The 14,914-nt window shown below is 42.8% G+C and overlaps 1 protein-coding gene across 1 annotated transcript in view; it reads left to right on the top strand.

The window, feature by feature from the left end:
* The window catches only part of LOC120018185 (replication protein A 70 kDa DNA-binding subunit-like), a 43,027-nt gene that overhangs the window by 9,165 nt on the left and 18,948 nt on the right, over positions 1-14,914 (top strand). Inside the window, exons 11-13 of the mRNA XM_038961242.1 lie at positions 449-585; positions 2,123-2,271; positions 11,584-11,716. Coding sequence (XP_038817170.1) covers positions 449-585; positions 2,123-2,271; positions 11,584-11,716 — 419 coding nt within the window. The remainder of the gene's footprint in view (positions 1-448; positions 586-2,122; positions 2,272-11,583; positions 11,717-14,914) is intronic.

Below are 14,914 nucleotides of genomic sequence, written 5' to 3'. Positions count from 1 at the left end.
CAGTTGTAACCTAGCAAGGACTGGATGAAAGGGTTAAGATGGCAGAGAGTATAGGTTGCTCCCAAATGACACACTGTTCCCTATATAGTGCACTACTTTTGACCAGAGGGCCCTGGTCAAAATTAGTGCACTACACTCTTAACCACTAGGCTAACTGCGGCCCCATGAAGATAATTATTTAGGACGTAAAGTGATTTTTAGATCAGTTAGTCAGCAGTGCCCGACTGCAAATGAGTAGAATTCCATCTCAAACATGGCCGTAATCTACTGTGCTAATGATGTCACCTGTGTTGAAAATATGTTCAACTATCTATGGACATTTTCACATACATATTATAAATATTGATCACATGTCTTATTCTCCTGGGTCACTCAGTCCCCCAGTTCTCCACGGTAATGCTGCTCAGAGTCAACTGTGCTAATGACGTGATCGTGTGTGTTTTTCCAGATGTGATTGGAGTGTGCAAGAGCGTGTCCGACGTGACCCGCCTCAACACCAAGAACAACCGTGAGGTCTCCAAGAGGACGCTCAACCTGATGGACCAGTCTGGTAAACTGGTGGAGGTCACCCTGTGGGGAGAGGAGGTGAGGACTGGGGGACAGACACTAGCGCAGCCATAGATGGTCTCTATGCGTCTGGACACAATGGGACAGTCCTGCTGGATAAAGAGAGGATGAAAGTCACTTTCTCTCATGCTGGTGACATGCTGTAGCACATTCATTATGTGCTGTACACACCTGCATTAAGTTTGTGTCCCTGTGTCTTGTCAGCCTGACCCCAGGTAGGTCTACAGTACACCTCTCCTAATTGAAAAAGTGTTGTGAGCCGTGTGCCTCCCTGTTTTTGGAAATGTCTGTTAAGCAGTTTGAAGAGGGAGAGGAGATTTGAGCACTGGTCTCTGTCTGTTTCTCTCTCTGTCTCTGTCTGTCTGTCTGTTTTAATATAAGCTGATGTGGTTCTACACCTGCATTGCTTGCTGTTTGGGGTTTTAGGCTGGGTTTCTGTACAGCACTTCGAGATATTAGCTGATGTACGAAGGGCTATATAAAATAAACTTGATTTGATTTGGTTGAAGTCACTGAGAATACCCTGTCAGTGTGATGAAGGAACCCAACTCCTGCAGTTGATTTTATACGTGGCTCAGTGGGGCTATGCTTAGTTTGCCACCATATGTATAGTTTATAAAGAACAATAAGCTTTAGTAAATACAGAATTGCAAGAATATTTTTTCACTTTATTTTTCTCCCTCGGTGCTGATACACTACATACCCAAAAGTATGTGAACACCTGCTCGTCGAACATCTCATTCCAAAATCATGGGCATTAATATGGAGTTGGTCCCCCCCTGTGCTGCTATAACAGCCTCCACTCTTCTTGGAAGGCTTTCCACTAGATGTTGGAACATAATGGCCCCAGAACTATGCATTGGGGCTGGTAGCGTTCTCCTAGCATCCGCCAAATCCAGATTCGTCTGTCGGACTGCCAGATGGTGAAGCGTGATTCATCACTCCAGAGATTATATTTCCATTACTCCCGAGTTCAATGGCTTTGCACCACTTCAGCCGACGCTTGGCATTGCGCATGGTGATTTTAGGCTTGTGTGTAGCTGCTTGGCCATGGAAACCCATTTCATGAAGCTTCTGGCGAACAGTTATTGTGCTGACGTTGCTTCCAGAGGCAGTTTGGAACTCGGTAGTGAGTGTTGCAACCGAGGACAGACGATTTATACGCACTACTCGCTTCAGCACTCGGTCCTGTTCTGTGAGCTTGTGTGGCCTACCACTTCGCGGCTGAGCTGTTGTTGCTCCCTGATGTTTCCACTTCACAATAACAGCATTTACAGTTGACTGGTGCAGCTCTAGCAGGACTGAAATTTGACGAACTGACTCGTTGGAAAGGTGGCATCCAATGACGGTGCCATGTTGAAAGGCACTGAGCTCTTCAGTACGGCCATTCTACTGCCAATGTTTGTCTATGGCGATTGCATGGCTGTGTGCTCGATTTTATACACCTGTCAGAAATGTGTGTGGCTGAAATAGCCGAATCCACAAATTTGTGTAGTTTTGCACATAAAGTGTATATCATTGGTATCCTCAGTCAACCTATATGTTCTATTTGCAGGCAGAGAACTTTGATGGCTCTGGGCAGCCCATCCTGGCCATCAAAGGGGCCAAGCTGTCGGACTATGGGGGCAGATCTCTATCTGCTTCGTTCAGCAGCACCGTCATGGTCAACCCCGACATCCCTGAGGCATACAAGCTGCGGGGCTGGTAAGTGTCTCATCTGGAGCCAAATAGCTTTAGGTTCTAACAGCCTCTGTGACTGTTATACAAGAACAGCCTGGGTATGTATGGAGCCACTATTGGGTCATATTTTGGTTTTAAAAGACCTGGAACGAATCTCTCACATCCTCTGCTCCACTGTTGAGAGAATTCTAAAGGAATTTGAATGTTAAATATCAGATCCCCCAAACCCTGAGAGGGGTGCGTGCTCTGGCTTGTATCATCAAGATTAGCCTACCTCCATTAGTGAAGATGTGGGGGGGTTACTTCAATGAAGCTTTACATATGATTGCAAATCATTCTTCAACTGTGGAAAATGCCTTTTTCTTCTTATCTGCCCTTCAAAAGAAGCCACAAATGACATTTGCACAAATGTGTCTTTGATTGTGGTGATGGGAGCATTTGTGTTTTGATCACTTTGACGGGGCAGAACATAAATATTTTATTTCATATTAATGTCAATAACTAAATTCAAAAGATATTTGGAAGAAACCCTAAAGCCTATATTTGTAGCCAATCTGTAAATGGCACACCCAACTACCTCATCCCCATATTATTACTTACCCTCTTGCTCTTTTGCACCCCAATATCTCTACTTGCACATCTATCACTCCAGTATTAATGCTAAATTGTAAATATTTCGCCTCCGTGGCCTATTTATGGCCTACCTCACTAGTCTTCTACATTTGCACACACTGTACATTGATTTTTCAATTTTGATTTTCTATTGTGTTATTGACTGTACATTTGTTTGTGTAACTCTGTTGTTTTTGTCACACTGCTTTGCTTTATCTTGGCCAGGTCGCAGTTGTAAATGAGAACTTGTTCTCAACTGTCCTACCTGGTTAAATAATGGTAAAATAAAAATAAAACAATTTTGTAGTGAAACCTAAAGCCTATATTTTATTGGAACAAATATATAGTGAATATAGGTCCAAGTTGAGTTTTTTGGATGTGAGAGTGGTTATTTAGGGAAATGGGTAGTTGGTAGCACATCCACATGCAGTGGTTTAAGATGGCAGACACTATCACAGAGGAACAGGCCCCTGTGTTATCCCTTGAAGACGCCCTATTGGCTGCTCCAGCAAAGCAATGGGAAAACTGTTACTATGACTCGTTCTTTCATATTTTCTTTGCGTTCTCTTGAGAATTCCCGTTATTCATTACTTAAATAATGTTATTCACTGTGTACCATATCCCCAAATAAATACTTCGCTTTTCCAATCCCATATCTAGTTGGGAAGCTAGGCAGCAGTTTAGTTAAGTTGATATCAAAGCAGTGTCTTGTCAATGGCCGGCTAGAAGCATAAAATTTGAATCTTGTAATTCAATGGGTAGAAGCAAGGTTGGAAAGGCAGTCGGCTAGATGTGTATGGATGGAGGAGGCAGGGTGATCACAGGGACTTAAAAACTTATTCGGGATCGGTGTCCCTTCCACGGGACGGTTGAGCTAACGTAGGCTAATGCGATTAGCATGAGGTTGTAAGTAACAAGAGAATTTCCTAGGACATAGACGTATCTGATATTGGCAGAAAGCTTACATTTTTGTTAATCTAACTGCACTGTTTTAAAGTAGCTATTACAGTGAAAGAATACCATGCTATTGTTTAAGGAGAGTGCACATTTATGAACATAAGTTATTTTAAGGGACAGCCATTGCTCCTATTTAACCTTCACCTCAGCTCTCTGGCACCTTGATTGATCTGTCCCTCCTCCTTCTACATCCTCTTCTCCCACTCCACTCTGACAACAGACCATGCCTGGCCCCTAGTCAGACATTGAAGGAAAAATGTCTCAAAAGTGGAGATTCAATCGATTCTCACTCAAGGTGCTATTTTATTTACCTTCCAACAGCAACACCGGCCACACACTCCCCAGGGAAATAAGATGAAATGAGGCTGAGGAATGAAAGGGAAGGAGACCCAATAACAATTTATATTTATATTTTGGCACGTCCTGTGCGTCTTGACGTGCTCAAATTCCACTTCCCTGTGCCTTAGAAAAAAAGGTTGGGCCGCTGTAATTATTTTTGAGCGGATCAGAAGCCTTGATCTGCATAATGAGAGCAGTGAAATGTGACTACATAGCGGGAGGGAGAGAGGGGTGGCAAGTCAACAAAATATGCTCGTATCTGCCACTTCATTGGGTGTCTGGGTTGTGGTGATTTCTGATTACAGCTTTATCTCTCCCTCACGACTACCCTTTGAAAGGTTGTTGTCGAGTCACTGGATCTCAGACGTTTCTTGGAAACGGTTTTGGTATTATTTGTTTTTTCAGTATGCTAAACACCCTGTCCTATAAACATTTAATGGACTGAGCTATAGAGAATTGTTACTAGTTGGGTATTTGAATGATATTTGGCCATTTCAAAGAGGTCATTCCCCAAACATAATGTGGTATTACATGCTTCCTATTCAAGAGAATTCTCTACCATTTGTCTAAGTGGAAGCCTGTCTCAAGCATTTTGCATTAAATCGTATAGCTCGTTTACCAATATGGCATTGGATAATGATTTGGATGTAGTGGAGCGACTTTGCGAGAATCTCCAATGTTTCCGCCTGCTCACTTCAACAACGCAGGTGTTTCACTTCCTGCCCTCTGAGCTGTGTGAGCTTCCTTCATTTTCTCTGAAGTCTCAAATGTCACCCTATTCCCTATATAGTGTACTACTTTTGACCAGAACATTATGGGCCCTGATTGAAAGTAGTGTACTACAAAGGGAATAGGGTTTCATTTGGGACGCAGACACACCAGTCACTTGTCACATGGACAGCCAGTGATAACGAGCCTACGTGTTGTTTTGTTTTCCAGTGCAAAGCCTAGCTGCTGTGGGATGATGCATGTCCTCAAGGACAAGTGGGCTCCTGCAGGTTTGCAGGCATCCATCGGTTAGGCCAGGTGAACAGTTCAGAGGTTGTTGATATGAGTCCTGACCTCAGCCATTAGTCTCTGACAGAAAATGAGACTACATGTTATATTTTTTTTGGACGATATTATACTGAACAAAAATATATATGCAACATGTAAAGTGTTGGTCCCATTTTTAATGATCTGAAATAAAAGATCCCCAACATTTTCATACAGCTTATTTTGCTCAAATTATGTGCACGACTTTGTTTACATCCCTGTTAGTGAGCATTTCTCCTTTGCCAAGATGATCTATCCCGTTGACAGGTGTGGTATATCAAGAAGCTGATTAAACAGCATGATTATTACACAAGTGCACCTTGTGCTGGGGACAATAAAAGGTCACTCTAAAATGTGCAGTTTTTTCACACAACAAAATGCCACAGATGTTTTGAGGGAGTGTGAAATTGGCATGCTGACTGCAGGAATGTCCACCAGAGCTGTTGCCAGAAAATTGAAAATAAGCCGCCTCCAACATCGTTTTAGAGAATTTGGCAGTACATCCAACCGGCCTCACAACCGCAGATGATGTGTAACCACGCCAGCCCAAGACATCCACATCCGACTTCTTCACCTGCGGTATCGTCTGAGGAGGGGGAGTCTGTAATAAAGCCCTTATGTGAGGAAAAACTCAATCTGATTGGTTGGGCCTGGCTCCCCAGTGGGTGGACCTGGCTCTCAAGTGGGTGGGCCTATGCCCACCCATGGCTGCACCCCTGCCCAGTCATATGAAATCAATAGATTAGGACCTATTTCATTTATTTAAATAGATTTCCTTCTATGAACTGTAACTCAGTAAAATCATTGCAATTACATTTTATATTTTTGTTCAGTGTATGTCGATTGTTCTAAAGTATTTTTTTTTTTTTTTTTTTTTTTTTTTTTTGCTAGTGTAGATAGCGTTAGCTACCGCTAGTCTGCTGTACCTGCACCAAAACGCCTGTATTTTTCCTTCATAGTTTGTTCATCTTCTTTTTAAATAGTGAGCCAACATGTTTTCAGCACTTTTTTTTCATTTCGCTGACTGATCAAAACAAATGTTCTCATGCTGTCTTGTCTCTCTGCAGCAGACATATAGTGAGCAATATATTTGAGACCTCAAATCGCAATAAAATCGCAGTGTTGAATCGCAATATAGAATCGTGAGAATCGCAATACATATCCCTGGCAATTCCCAGCCCTACATGATGGTCTGCTATCTAAGGATGGAATAGACTCTCAAATATGAAGTAAAATGTTGTATTGAGAACAATGTATTTTTGCTTTTCAAGTAGTACGGAGCAATATGTTGACAAAAACTAGGTTAGTAGTGAATGATTTAGTGATTTTAGGCCTAGCACATCAGTGCTTGTTGAATACTTTCAGTACTCTGGGAGAGAAGGATGTTGATCATCAGTGAGCCATGCTTTCAGTAGTCTGCATCCCAAATTTCCCCCTGTTCCATATATAGTGGATTCAGAATTCAATTTGGGGGGCTACCGATCTGTCCACAAATGAAGAGGCCTTTTTATGTGAACGTTTTCATCTTGCAAGCATAGAAAACCCAGAGCTTTTTACAACTTAAGAACAAAGGCAAACTGTGCGCCTTTTGTCAGAGCCAAGCTCTTGAAAACATTGTTTTGCAAAGTGTAGGTGTCTTAATTTGATCATTTTTGCTGCAAACTCTTGGGATTTCCGTATCTATCTATCTATCCCACCCGGGGTAAGATGTTGACTGAAACCCATGCAGTGGTTCTGCTCAGCCTATCCCTGTGTGTGCTGGACTGAATTAAAAAAATTACCGCCGCTCTCCCTTTTTTAATGTCAGACTAATTAATCTTATAGAGAGAAACTGTTTTAATTTCCTCAAACAAGAATGCCACACTACGCAGCAATTATCTTGAGCCTTGATTTGGTTCTGAGCTCCATAATAATATATATATATGATTCCCTTGTCTTTGAAATAGACTTTACAGATTGCCATGAAATCTGTTCTTTTTTGGGGAGAATTGGGAATATGAACTATTGTGCATGAAAGAAACATGGATTAGTCTTTATAGACAGCATCAAATGTGATTCCTGTGGTGCTGCAGTAATTTAGGGCACTGTCTTAGCCCCACTCTATTGCATAATTTAAATGCTTAAAGATTAATTTAGCTAGATTAATTAAAGTGTTCCTTACTCAACTGGTGCTGTTTTTTCCTCTCCTTTTTGCAACTTTGGTGCATGCTCATTTAGTAGGCATTATTTAGGCATTTAAATGATTCATAACGATAATTTATTTACCTTATCATAAACCACATCTACTTAATTATAGCTTAGTCTAGTCAATTACCCTGCTCTTCCCCAGTATCAAGTAACATACCCTGAAAATGCCTTGACTGCTCAGTTGCTATTTGGGAGGATTTAGATAAAATCCACATAAAATAAAATCTAATTTGTTTCTCTAATTTTGTGCCAATTTGTTTCATAAGCAAACGTGAAATGTTTCCCTACTGAGCCATCCGGTGCATACCGTAGCAGCCTTTGTCCATTAGATGGCATCACAGGCTACACAGACACATCTGGAGTGGCTCCTGCTCTCCCTCTTCTCTCGTTCTTCCCTCTCTTCTCTCTCTCTTCCCTCCCCTAGCTGTCTGGACAACTGTGTCTCTGTCTGTCACTTCATCTTGTCATTCTTACTCTTGTTCCTTTCCTCTTGTCCTATTGCCATTGCGCACTTAGTGATACTTGGCTACTCTCCCTCTTTCTGTTCTGTGTTTTCCTGCAGTCACTGAGTCATCGGATCTCCCTTACACACTACAAACAGACAGGATGGGTCCCAAATGGCACCTTATTCCTTTTATAGTCCACTACTTTTGACCGGAGTCCTATGGGCCATGGTCAAAAGTAGTGCACTACATAGGGAAATGGGTGCCATTTGGGATGTGGAAATCCTGCTACCCACTAGTGGAGCTGCTCAGCTCACAGCAAAAATATATTTGTCCTTTGCATCAATGAATAACATAGCATCAACTTTTTGAGTGCGAACCCTCTACTAATGAAACAGCGCACCAGTTAGTGATTTCAAGAACCTTTTGATTGCCCTCCTCTGCTCACACACTGGAAGTGTGCTTTTCAGTAGTTCTGCCTAGCTTGTGCTCAGTGCTCCAACACAACGATTCATATTTTTGATTTTAAACAAGTAGTTTAACTCTGTGGCTATTCTACTTGGTCTCTCCTCTTATTCCCTCTTTCTCTTGTTGTCCCAGCATTGCAGTGGTGTAAAAATACTTTAAAGTACTACTTAAGTAGTTTTTTGTGGTGTCTGTACTTTACTATTTATATTTTTGACAACTTTTACTTCTACATTTCTAAAGAAAATAATGTACTTTTTACTCCATACATTTTACCAGACACCCAAAAGTACTCTTTACATTTTGAATGCTTAGCAAGACAGGATGCCCCTGGCTATCCATACATAAAAAATGGTGCCGTTGGGCTTGCTTAAAAGAAGGAATTTGAAATGATTTATACTTCTACTTTTGATACTTAAGTATATTTGAGCAATTACGTTTACTTTTGATACTTAAGTATATTTAGAACCAAATACTTTTAGACTTTTACTCAAGTAGTGTTTTACTAGGTGACTTACTTTTATTTGAGTGACTTTCTATTAAGGTATCTATACTTTTACTCAAGTATGACAATTGTGTACTTTTTGCACCACTGCAGCTTAGTCCCTCCTGGCGCATGCTTAATCTGTCCTTTTTGTGAAATTAAAAACAGTCTTGTGATTCAGACAATTTGGAAATGTTATGTTGGAATAGAATACATGGTCATATTTACAACCCTGTTCCCATTGGTAATTACCTCATGTACTGCATCATTCAACTTCACAACTGCAGAGAGTGAATGCTTGAGCAGACCTCATGGATGACTAATCATATTTGCTGTATGTTGTCCGCCAGTCAGAAACGCATCATGAGAGCCATAGCTGAGGAAGGAACAGTGCTTACAGAAGGGTTCCTGTCATGCATAGCTGCTCTTTCTCCTTCCCTCTGTCACATGCTCTATGTCATGTCTTCCTGCCGTCCTGTCCTGTCCTTGGCCGTATGGCTCGGTGTGACGGGGTGCCATGCTATGCACATGAATCTGTTCTTTCCCTTTTCTTCTTATTGTCGTTGTCGTCTCTCTTCGTTGGTTAGTCTCACTTCATCCACTCTGCGCATCTCCCTGCCTGCCTGTCAGTCCACTGTTGTACATCTTCTGCCAGCTCCAATTTGTCCTGGTTTTAGTTTCCTTCATCAAACCCACTGACTTACTATACCCTGCCTGTTGTAGCGGTTTCCTACAGAACAGTCTTCTGTTTGTCTGCGTTACATAGTCTCACCTTGCTTAGCATTTTGTTCATTATTTGTAACTCTGTCAAAAATAACATCTTGAAATCAGATATAATTTTATGATCATCAGCTTACCTACCAGGAGTCTGGATTAGAAAACCCCATAAATGTTTAATTCCTTTGATTCTGTTCCAGCCTATTTCTCTTGGTGAAACACCAGCAGCTTCATGAAAGGAGTTGTTAATCAGAAACAAGTATTTTCAGGTGGATTTCAGAACTAGGTGGATGTTGTTTTTAATGCATCAACAACCAGGTGTCAGGCCCCCTATCAGTACGAACACCACTAGAATTATAACAAAGCAGGAATGGTAGTACAGAGATGAGGGAATAGGTGCCACAGGAAACAATTGCACACATTTTTCGGTGGTTGGGTGGGAGAGGAAATTGGCAGAGGCCATAGTGGCCGGGCCACATGCTTGCAGGCCATTAATGGGGATATTTTCAATTAGTCATGCTTCCAAGAGCAAGTCCCGCTCACTGTATTTACAGCCCCTGTCCCCTTACCCCCCACAGCGCTACACAATACCTCCTAGCAATAGATTACTCAGCTCTATTGATCTCTTGCACCATTCCAACCTGAGTTTTTTTTATTTTTTTTATTTTCCCTTTCCCCTGCTCTCCTCCCCCTTTTCTCCATCTCTCTCCTTTTCTCTTGTATTGTGTGAATCACCTGGAGGTAACGCTGAGTGAAAATTGGTTTCTGATTCCCCCATCACAGCTGTTGATTCATTTCACAGCCACTCTCTCTGCCACTCAGCCTGGTTTGCTCTCAGCACAGACTATTTTTGCGTCCCAAATGGCACCATATTCCTTATTTAGTGCACTATATAGGGAATAGGGTGCCCTTTTAGGATGCAACCTAGCTCAGCTTTGTCAAACAGGCATGGCTATGTTGGCCAGGATGGGTTCTGTTAAACTACTACTAGACAACAGTTAATTCACTAGGCTACAAGACGGTGGTCTACGAGGCACTAGGCTACAAGACGGTGGTCTACTAGACGCTAGGCACTAGGCTACAAGACGTTGGTCTACTAGGCACTAGGCTACAAGACGGTGGTCTACTAGGCTACAAGACGGTGGTCTACTAGGCTACAAGACGGTGGTCTACTAGACGCTAGGCACTAGGCTACAAGACGGTGGTCTACTAGGCACTAGGCTACAAGACGGTGGTCTACTAGGCTACAAGACGGTGGTCTACTAGGCTACAAGACGGTGGTCTACTAGGCTACAAGACGGTGGTCTACTAGGCTACAAGACGGTGGTCTACTAGGCTACAAGACGGTGGTCTACTAGGCTACAAGACGGTGGTCTACTAGGCTACAAGACGGTGGTCTACTAGGCTACAAGACGGTGGTCTACTAGGCTACAAGACGGTGGTCTACTAGGCTACAAGACGGTGGTCTACTAGGCTACAAGGCGGTGGTCTACTAGGCTACAAGGCGGTGGTCTACGAGGCGCTAGGCTACAAGGCGGTGGTCTACTAGGCTACAAGACGGTGGTCTACTAGGCTACAAGACGGTGGTCTACTAGGCTACAAGACGGTGGTCTACTAGGCACTAGGCTACAAGAAGGTGGTCTACTAGGCACTAGGCTACAAGACGGTGGTCTACGAGGCACTAGGCTACAAGACGGTGGTCTACGAGGCACTAGGCTACAAGACGGTGGTCTACGAGGCACTAGGCTACAAGACGGTGGTCTACGAGGCACTAGGCTACAAGAAGGTGGTCTACTAGGCACTAGGCTACAAGAAGGTGGTCTACTAGGCACTAGGCTACAAGAAGGTGGTCTACTAGACGCTAGGCACTAGGCTACAAGACGGTGGTCTACGAGGCACTAGGCTACAAGACGGTGGTCTACGAGGCACTAGGCTACAAGACGGTGGTCTACGAGGCACTAGGCTACAAGACGGTGGTGTACGTGGCACCTCTATGAATTACACTTGACCTCTTTGTCTTTTCTATTGAGATTGATGGGGTTGTTTCTGCAGTGATATGTTGACTAAAGGTGTGTGTGTTTAACCGTGTCCATCCAGGTATGACAAGGAGGGCCACTCTATGGATGGCCAGTCTCTGACGGAGGCGAGGACAGGTGGAGGTGGAGGAGGGAACACCAACTGGAAGACCCTGGCTGACATCAAGACGGAGCACCTTGGACACGGAGACAAGGTTTTTTGCCAATGCACACACACCAGCACACACTCATACGAAATATCGAATACAAGCGATCTCTTCTTTGAAGGTGGGAAGTAGACCAACCTGCATTGTGGATCCAACACACAGCAGCATCTCTATCTTAGTCACCATGGAACACTGGAACCTTGTCACTTCATCCTGGCTTTCCAAGGATTCTCTTCTCTTCTCTTGGTTGGCAGTCATGATAAGTCTTTGTAATCAGAGCGACTCATTAAAGGACTGTGCTACTGGATCCAAAGCTTATTTTTAAAGCAGAATGCTAGCTTGTTTCTATCCAAAATGTGACCCTGTTCCCTACATTGTGCACTACTTTTGCCCAGGGCCCAATGGCACGCTATTCCCTTTGGGACCTGGTCAAAAGTAGTGCATTATATAGGGAATAGAATGCCATTTGGGATGAACCCTACAGTATTCTGATCTCCCTCTCATTAATCACCAACATAGTAGGTGTCCTCTGCTGCTCTCTCCCTACCTAGGTATGTGCTTTGTGACGTCACATTTATCTCCCATATTGATTGTGAAGATAAGTGGCTCCATTCATTAATCTTGGTAATGAAGTGATTGCTCTATATAAGTCAAGTAATATATGTGCTTGAAATTGCAGCTTCTTATTTTCATTTTATGAGAAGGGTGGAAAGGTGTATAATTCATCTAAGGTTATGGAAACTGATATGTTTAATATTTGTAATATAAAACTATATTATTTAATCCTGGGCCTTGGTTATTAACCTCCGTTTTGGGATAAGGGATGAGAGGATTTTAATGAGGTTTATTTGACTGACGTTGTGTGAGGAGAGTTCTCTGGTTAGAAGGGCACTGGGAGAGAGGGGGGGATCGACAGGGAGAGGGGATGGTACAAAAGCTCAGGATTGACTGGGAGAGATGGAGAATCCAAATCAAATTGTATTTGTCACATGCGCCTAATAAAGCAGGTGTAGACCTTACTGTGAAATGCTTACTTACAAGCCCCAACAATGCAGTTCAAGAAATAGTTAATAAAGTATTGACTAAATAAACAAAAGTTGATTAAAAAAAGTAACACTAACAAGGCTGTATACAGGGGGTACCGAGTCAATGTGTGGAGGTACAGGTTAGTCGAGGTAATTTGTACATCTACAGTTGAAGTCGGACGTTTACATACACTTAGGTTGGAGTCATTAAAACTCGTTTTTAAACCACTCCACAAATTTATTGTTAACAAAATATAGTTTTGGCAAGTCGGTTAGGACATCTACTTTGTGTATGACACAAGTAATTTTTCCAACAATTGTTTACAGACAGATTATTTCACTTATAATTCATTGTATCAAAATTCCAGTGGGTCAGAAGTTTACATACACTAAGTTGACTGTGCCTTTAAACAGCTTGGAAAATTCCAGAAAATGTCATAGCTTTAGAAGCTTCTGATAGGCTAATTGACATCATTTGAGTCAATTGGAGGTGTACCTGTGGATGTATTTCAAGGCCTACCTTCAAACTCAGTGCCTCTTTGCTTGACATTGGAAAATCAAAAGAAATCAACCAAGACCTCCACAAGTCTGGTTCATCCTTGGGAGCAATTTCCAAACGCCTGAAGGTACCGCGTTCATCTGTACAAACAATAGTACGCAAGTATAATCACCATGGGACCACGCAGCCGTCATACGGCTCAGGAACGAGACGCGTTCTGTCTCCTAGAGATGAACGTACTTTGGTGTGAAAAGTGCAAATCAATCCCAGAACAACAGCAAAGGACCTTGTGAAGATGCTGGAGGAAACAGGTACAAAAGTATCTATATCCACAGTAAAACGGATCCTATATCGACATAACCTGAAAGGCCGCTCAGCAAGGAAGAAGCCACTGCTCCAAAACAACCATAAAAAAGCCAGACTATTGTTTGCAGCTGCACATGGGGACAAAGATCGTACCTCTTGGAGAAATGTCCTCTGGTCTGATGAAACAAAAATTGAACTGTTTGGTCATAATGACCAACGTTATGTTTGGAGGAAAAGGGGGGAGGCTTGCAAGCCGAAGAACACCATCCCAACCGTGATACACGGGGGTGGCAGCATCATGTTGTGGGGGTGCTTTGCTGCAGGAGGGACTGGTGCACTTCACAAAATAGATGGCATATAATGGGAGAAATGAGGGGAAATGATGTGGATATATTGAAGCAACATCTCAAGACATCAGTCAGGAAATTAAAGCTTGGTCACAAATGGGTCTTCCAAATGGACAATGATCCCAAGCATACATCCAAAGTTGTGGCAAAATGGCTTAAGGACAACAAAGTCACGGTATTGGAGTGGCCATCGCAAAGCCCTGACCTAAATCCTGTAGAAAATTTGTGGGCAGAACTGAAAAAACGTGTGCGAGCAAGGAGGCCTACAAACCTGACTCAGTTACACCAGCTGTGTCAGGAGGAATGGGCCAAAATTCACCCAACTTATTGTGGGAAGCTTGTGGAAGGCTACCCAAAATGTTTGACCCAAGTGAAACAATTTAAAGGCAATGCTACCAAATACTAATTGAGTGTATGTAAACTTCTGACCCCCTGGGAATGTGATGTAAAAAATAAAAGCTGAATAAATCATTCTATCTTCTATTATTCTGACATTTCAGTCTTAAAATAAAGTGGTGATCCTAACTGACCTTAGACAGGGAATTTTTACTAGGATAAAATGTCAGGAATTGTGAAACTGAGTTTAAATGTATTTGGCTAAGGTGTATGTAAACTTCCGACTTCAACTGTAGGTAGGGGTGAAGTGACTATGCATAGATAATAAACAGCGCGTAGCAGCAGTGTAAAAACAAAGGGGGGTCAATGTAAATAGTCCAGGTGGCCATTTGATTAGTTGTTCAGCAGTCTTGTGTCTTGGGGTTAGAAGCTGTTAAGAAGCCCGTTGGTCCTAGACTTGGTGCTCCGGTGCTGCTTTTGATAATTTTTTGGGGCCTTCCTCTGACACCGCCTGGTATAGAAGCCCTGCAGGTCCTGGATGGCAGGAAGCTTGACCCCAGTGATGTACTGGGCCGTACGCAATACCCTCTAGCGCCTTACGGTCAGATGACGAGCAGTTGCCATACCAGGCGGTGATGCAACCAGTCAGGATGCTATCGATGGTGCAGCTGTAGAACTTTTTGAGGATCTGGGGACCTATGGCAAATCTTTTCCTGAGGGGGAAAAGGTGTTG

This window comes from Salvelinus namaycush, chromosome 23 (assembly GCF_016432855.1).
Source record: "Salvelinus namaycush isolate Seneca chromosome 23, SaNama_1.0, whole genome shotgun sequence".
Classification (NCBI taxonomy): Eukaryota; Metazoa; Chordata; class Actinopteri; order Salmoniformes; family Salmonidae; genus Salvelinus; species Salvelinus namaycush.
Note: the sequence above shows the minus strand (reverse complement) of the source record. Positions and strands in the feature narration are given on the sequence as shown.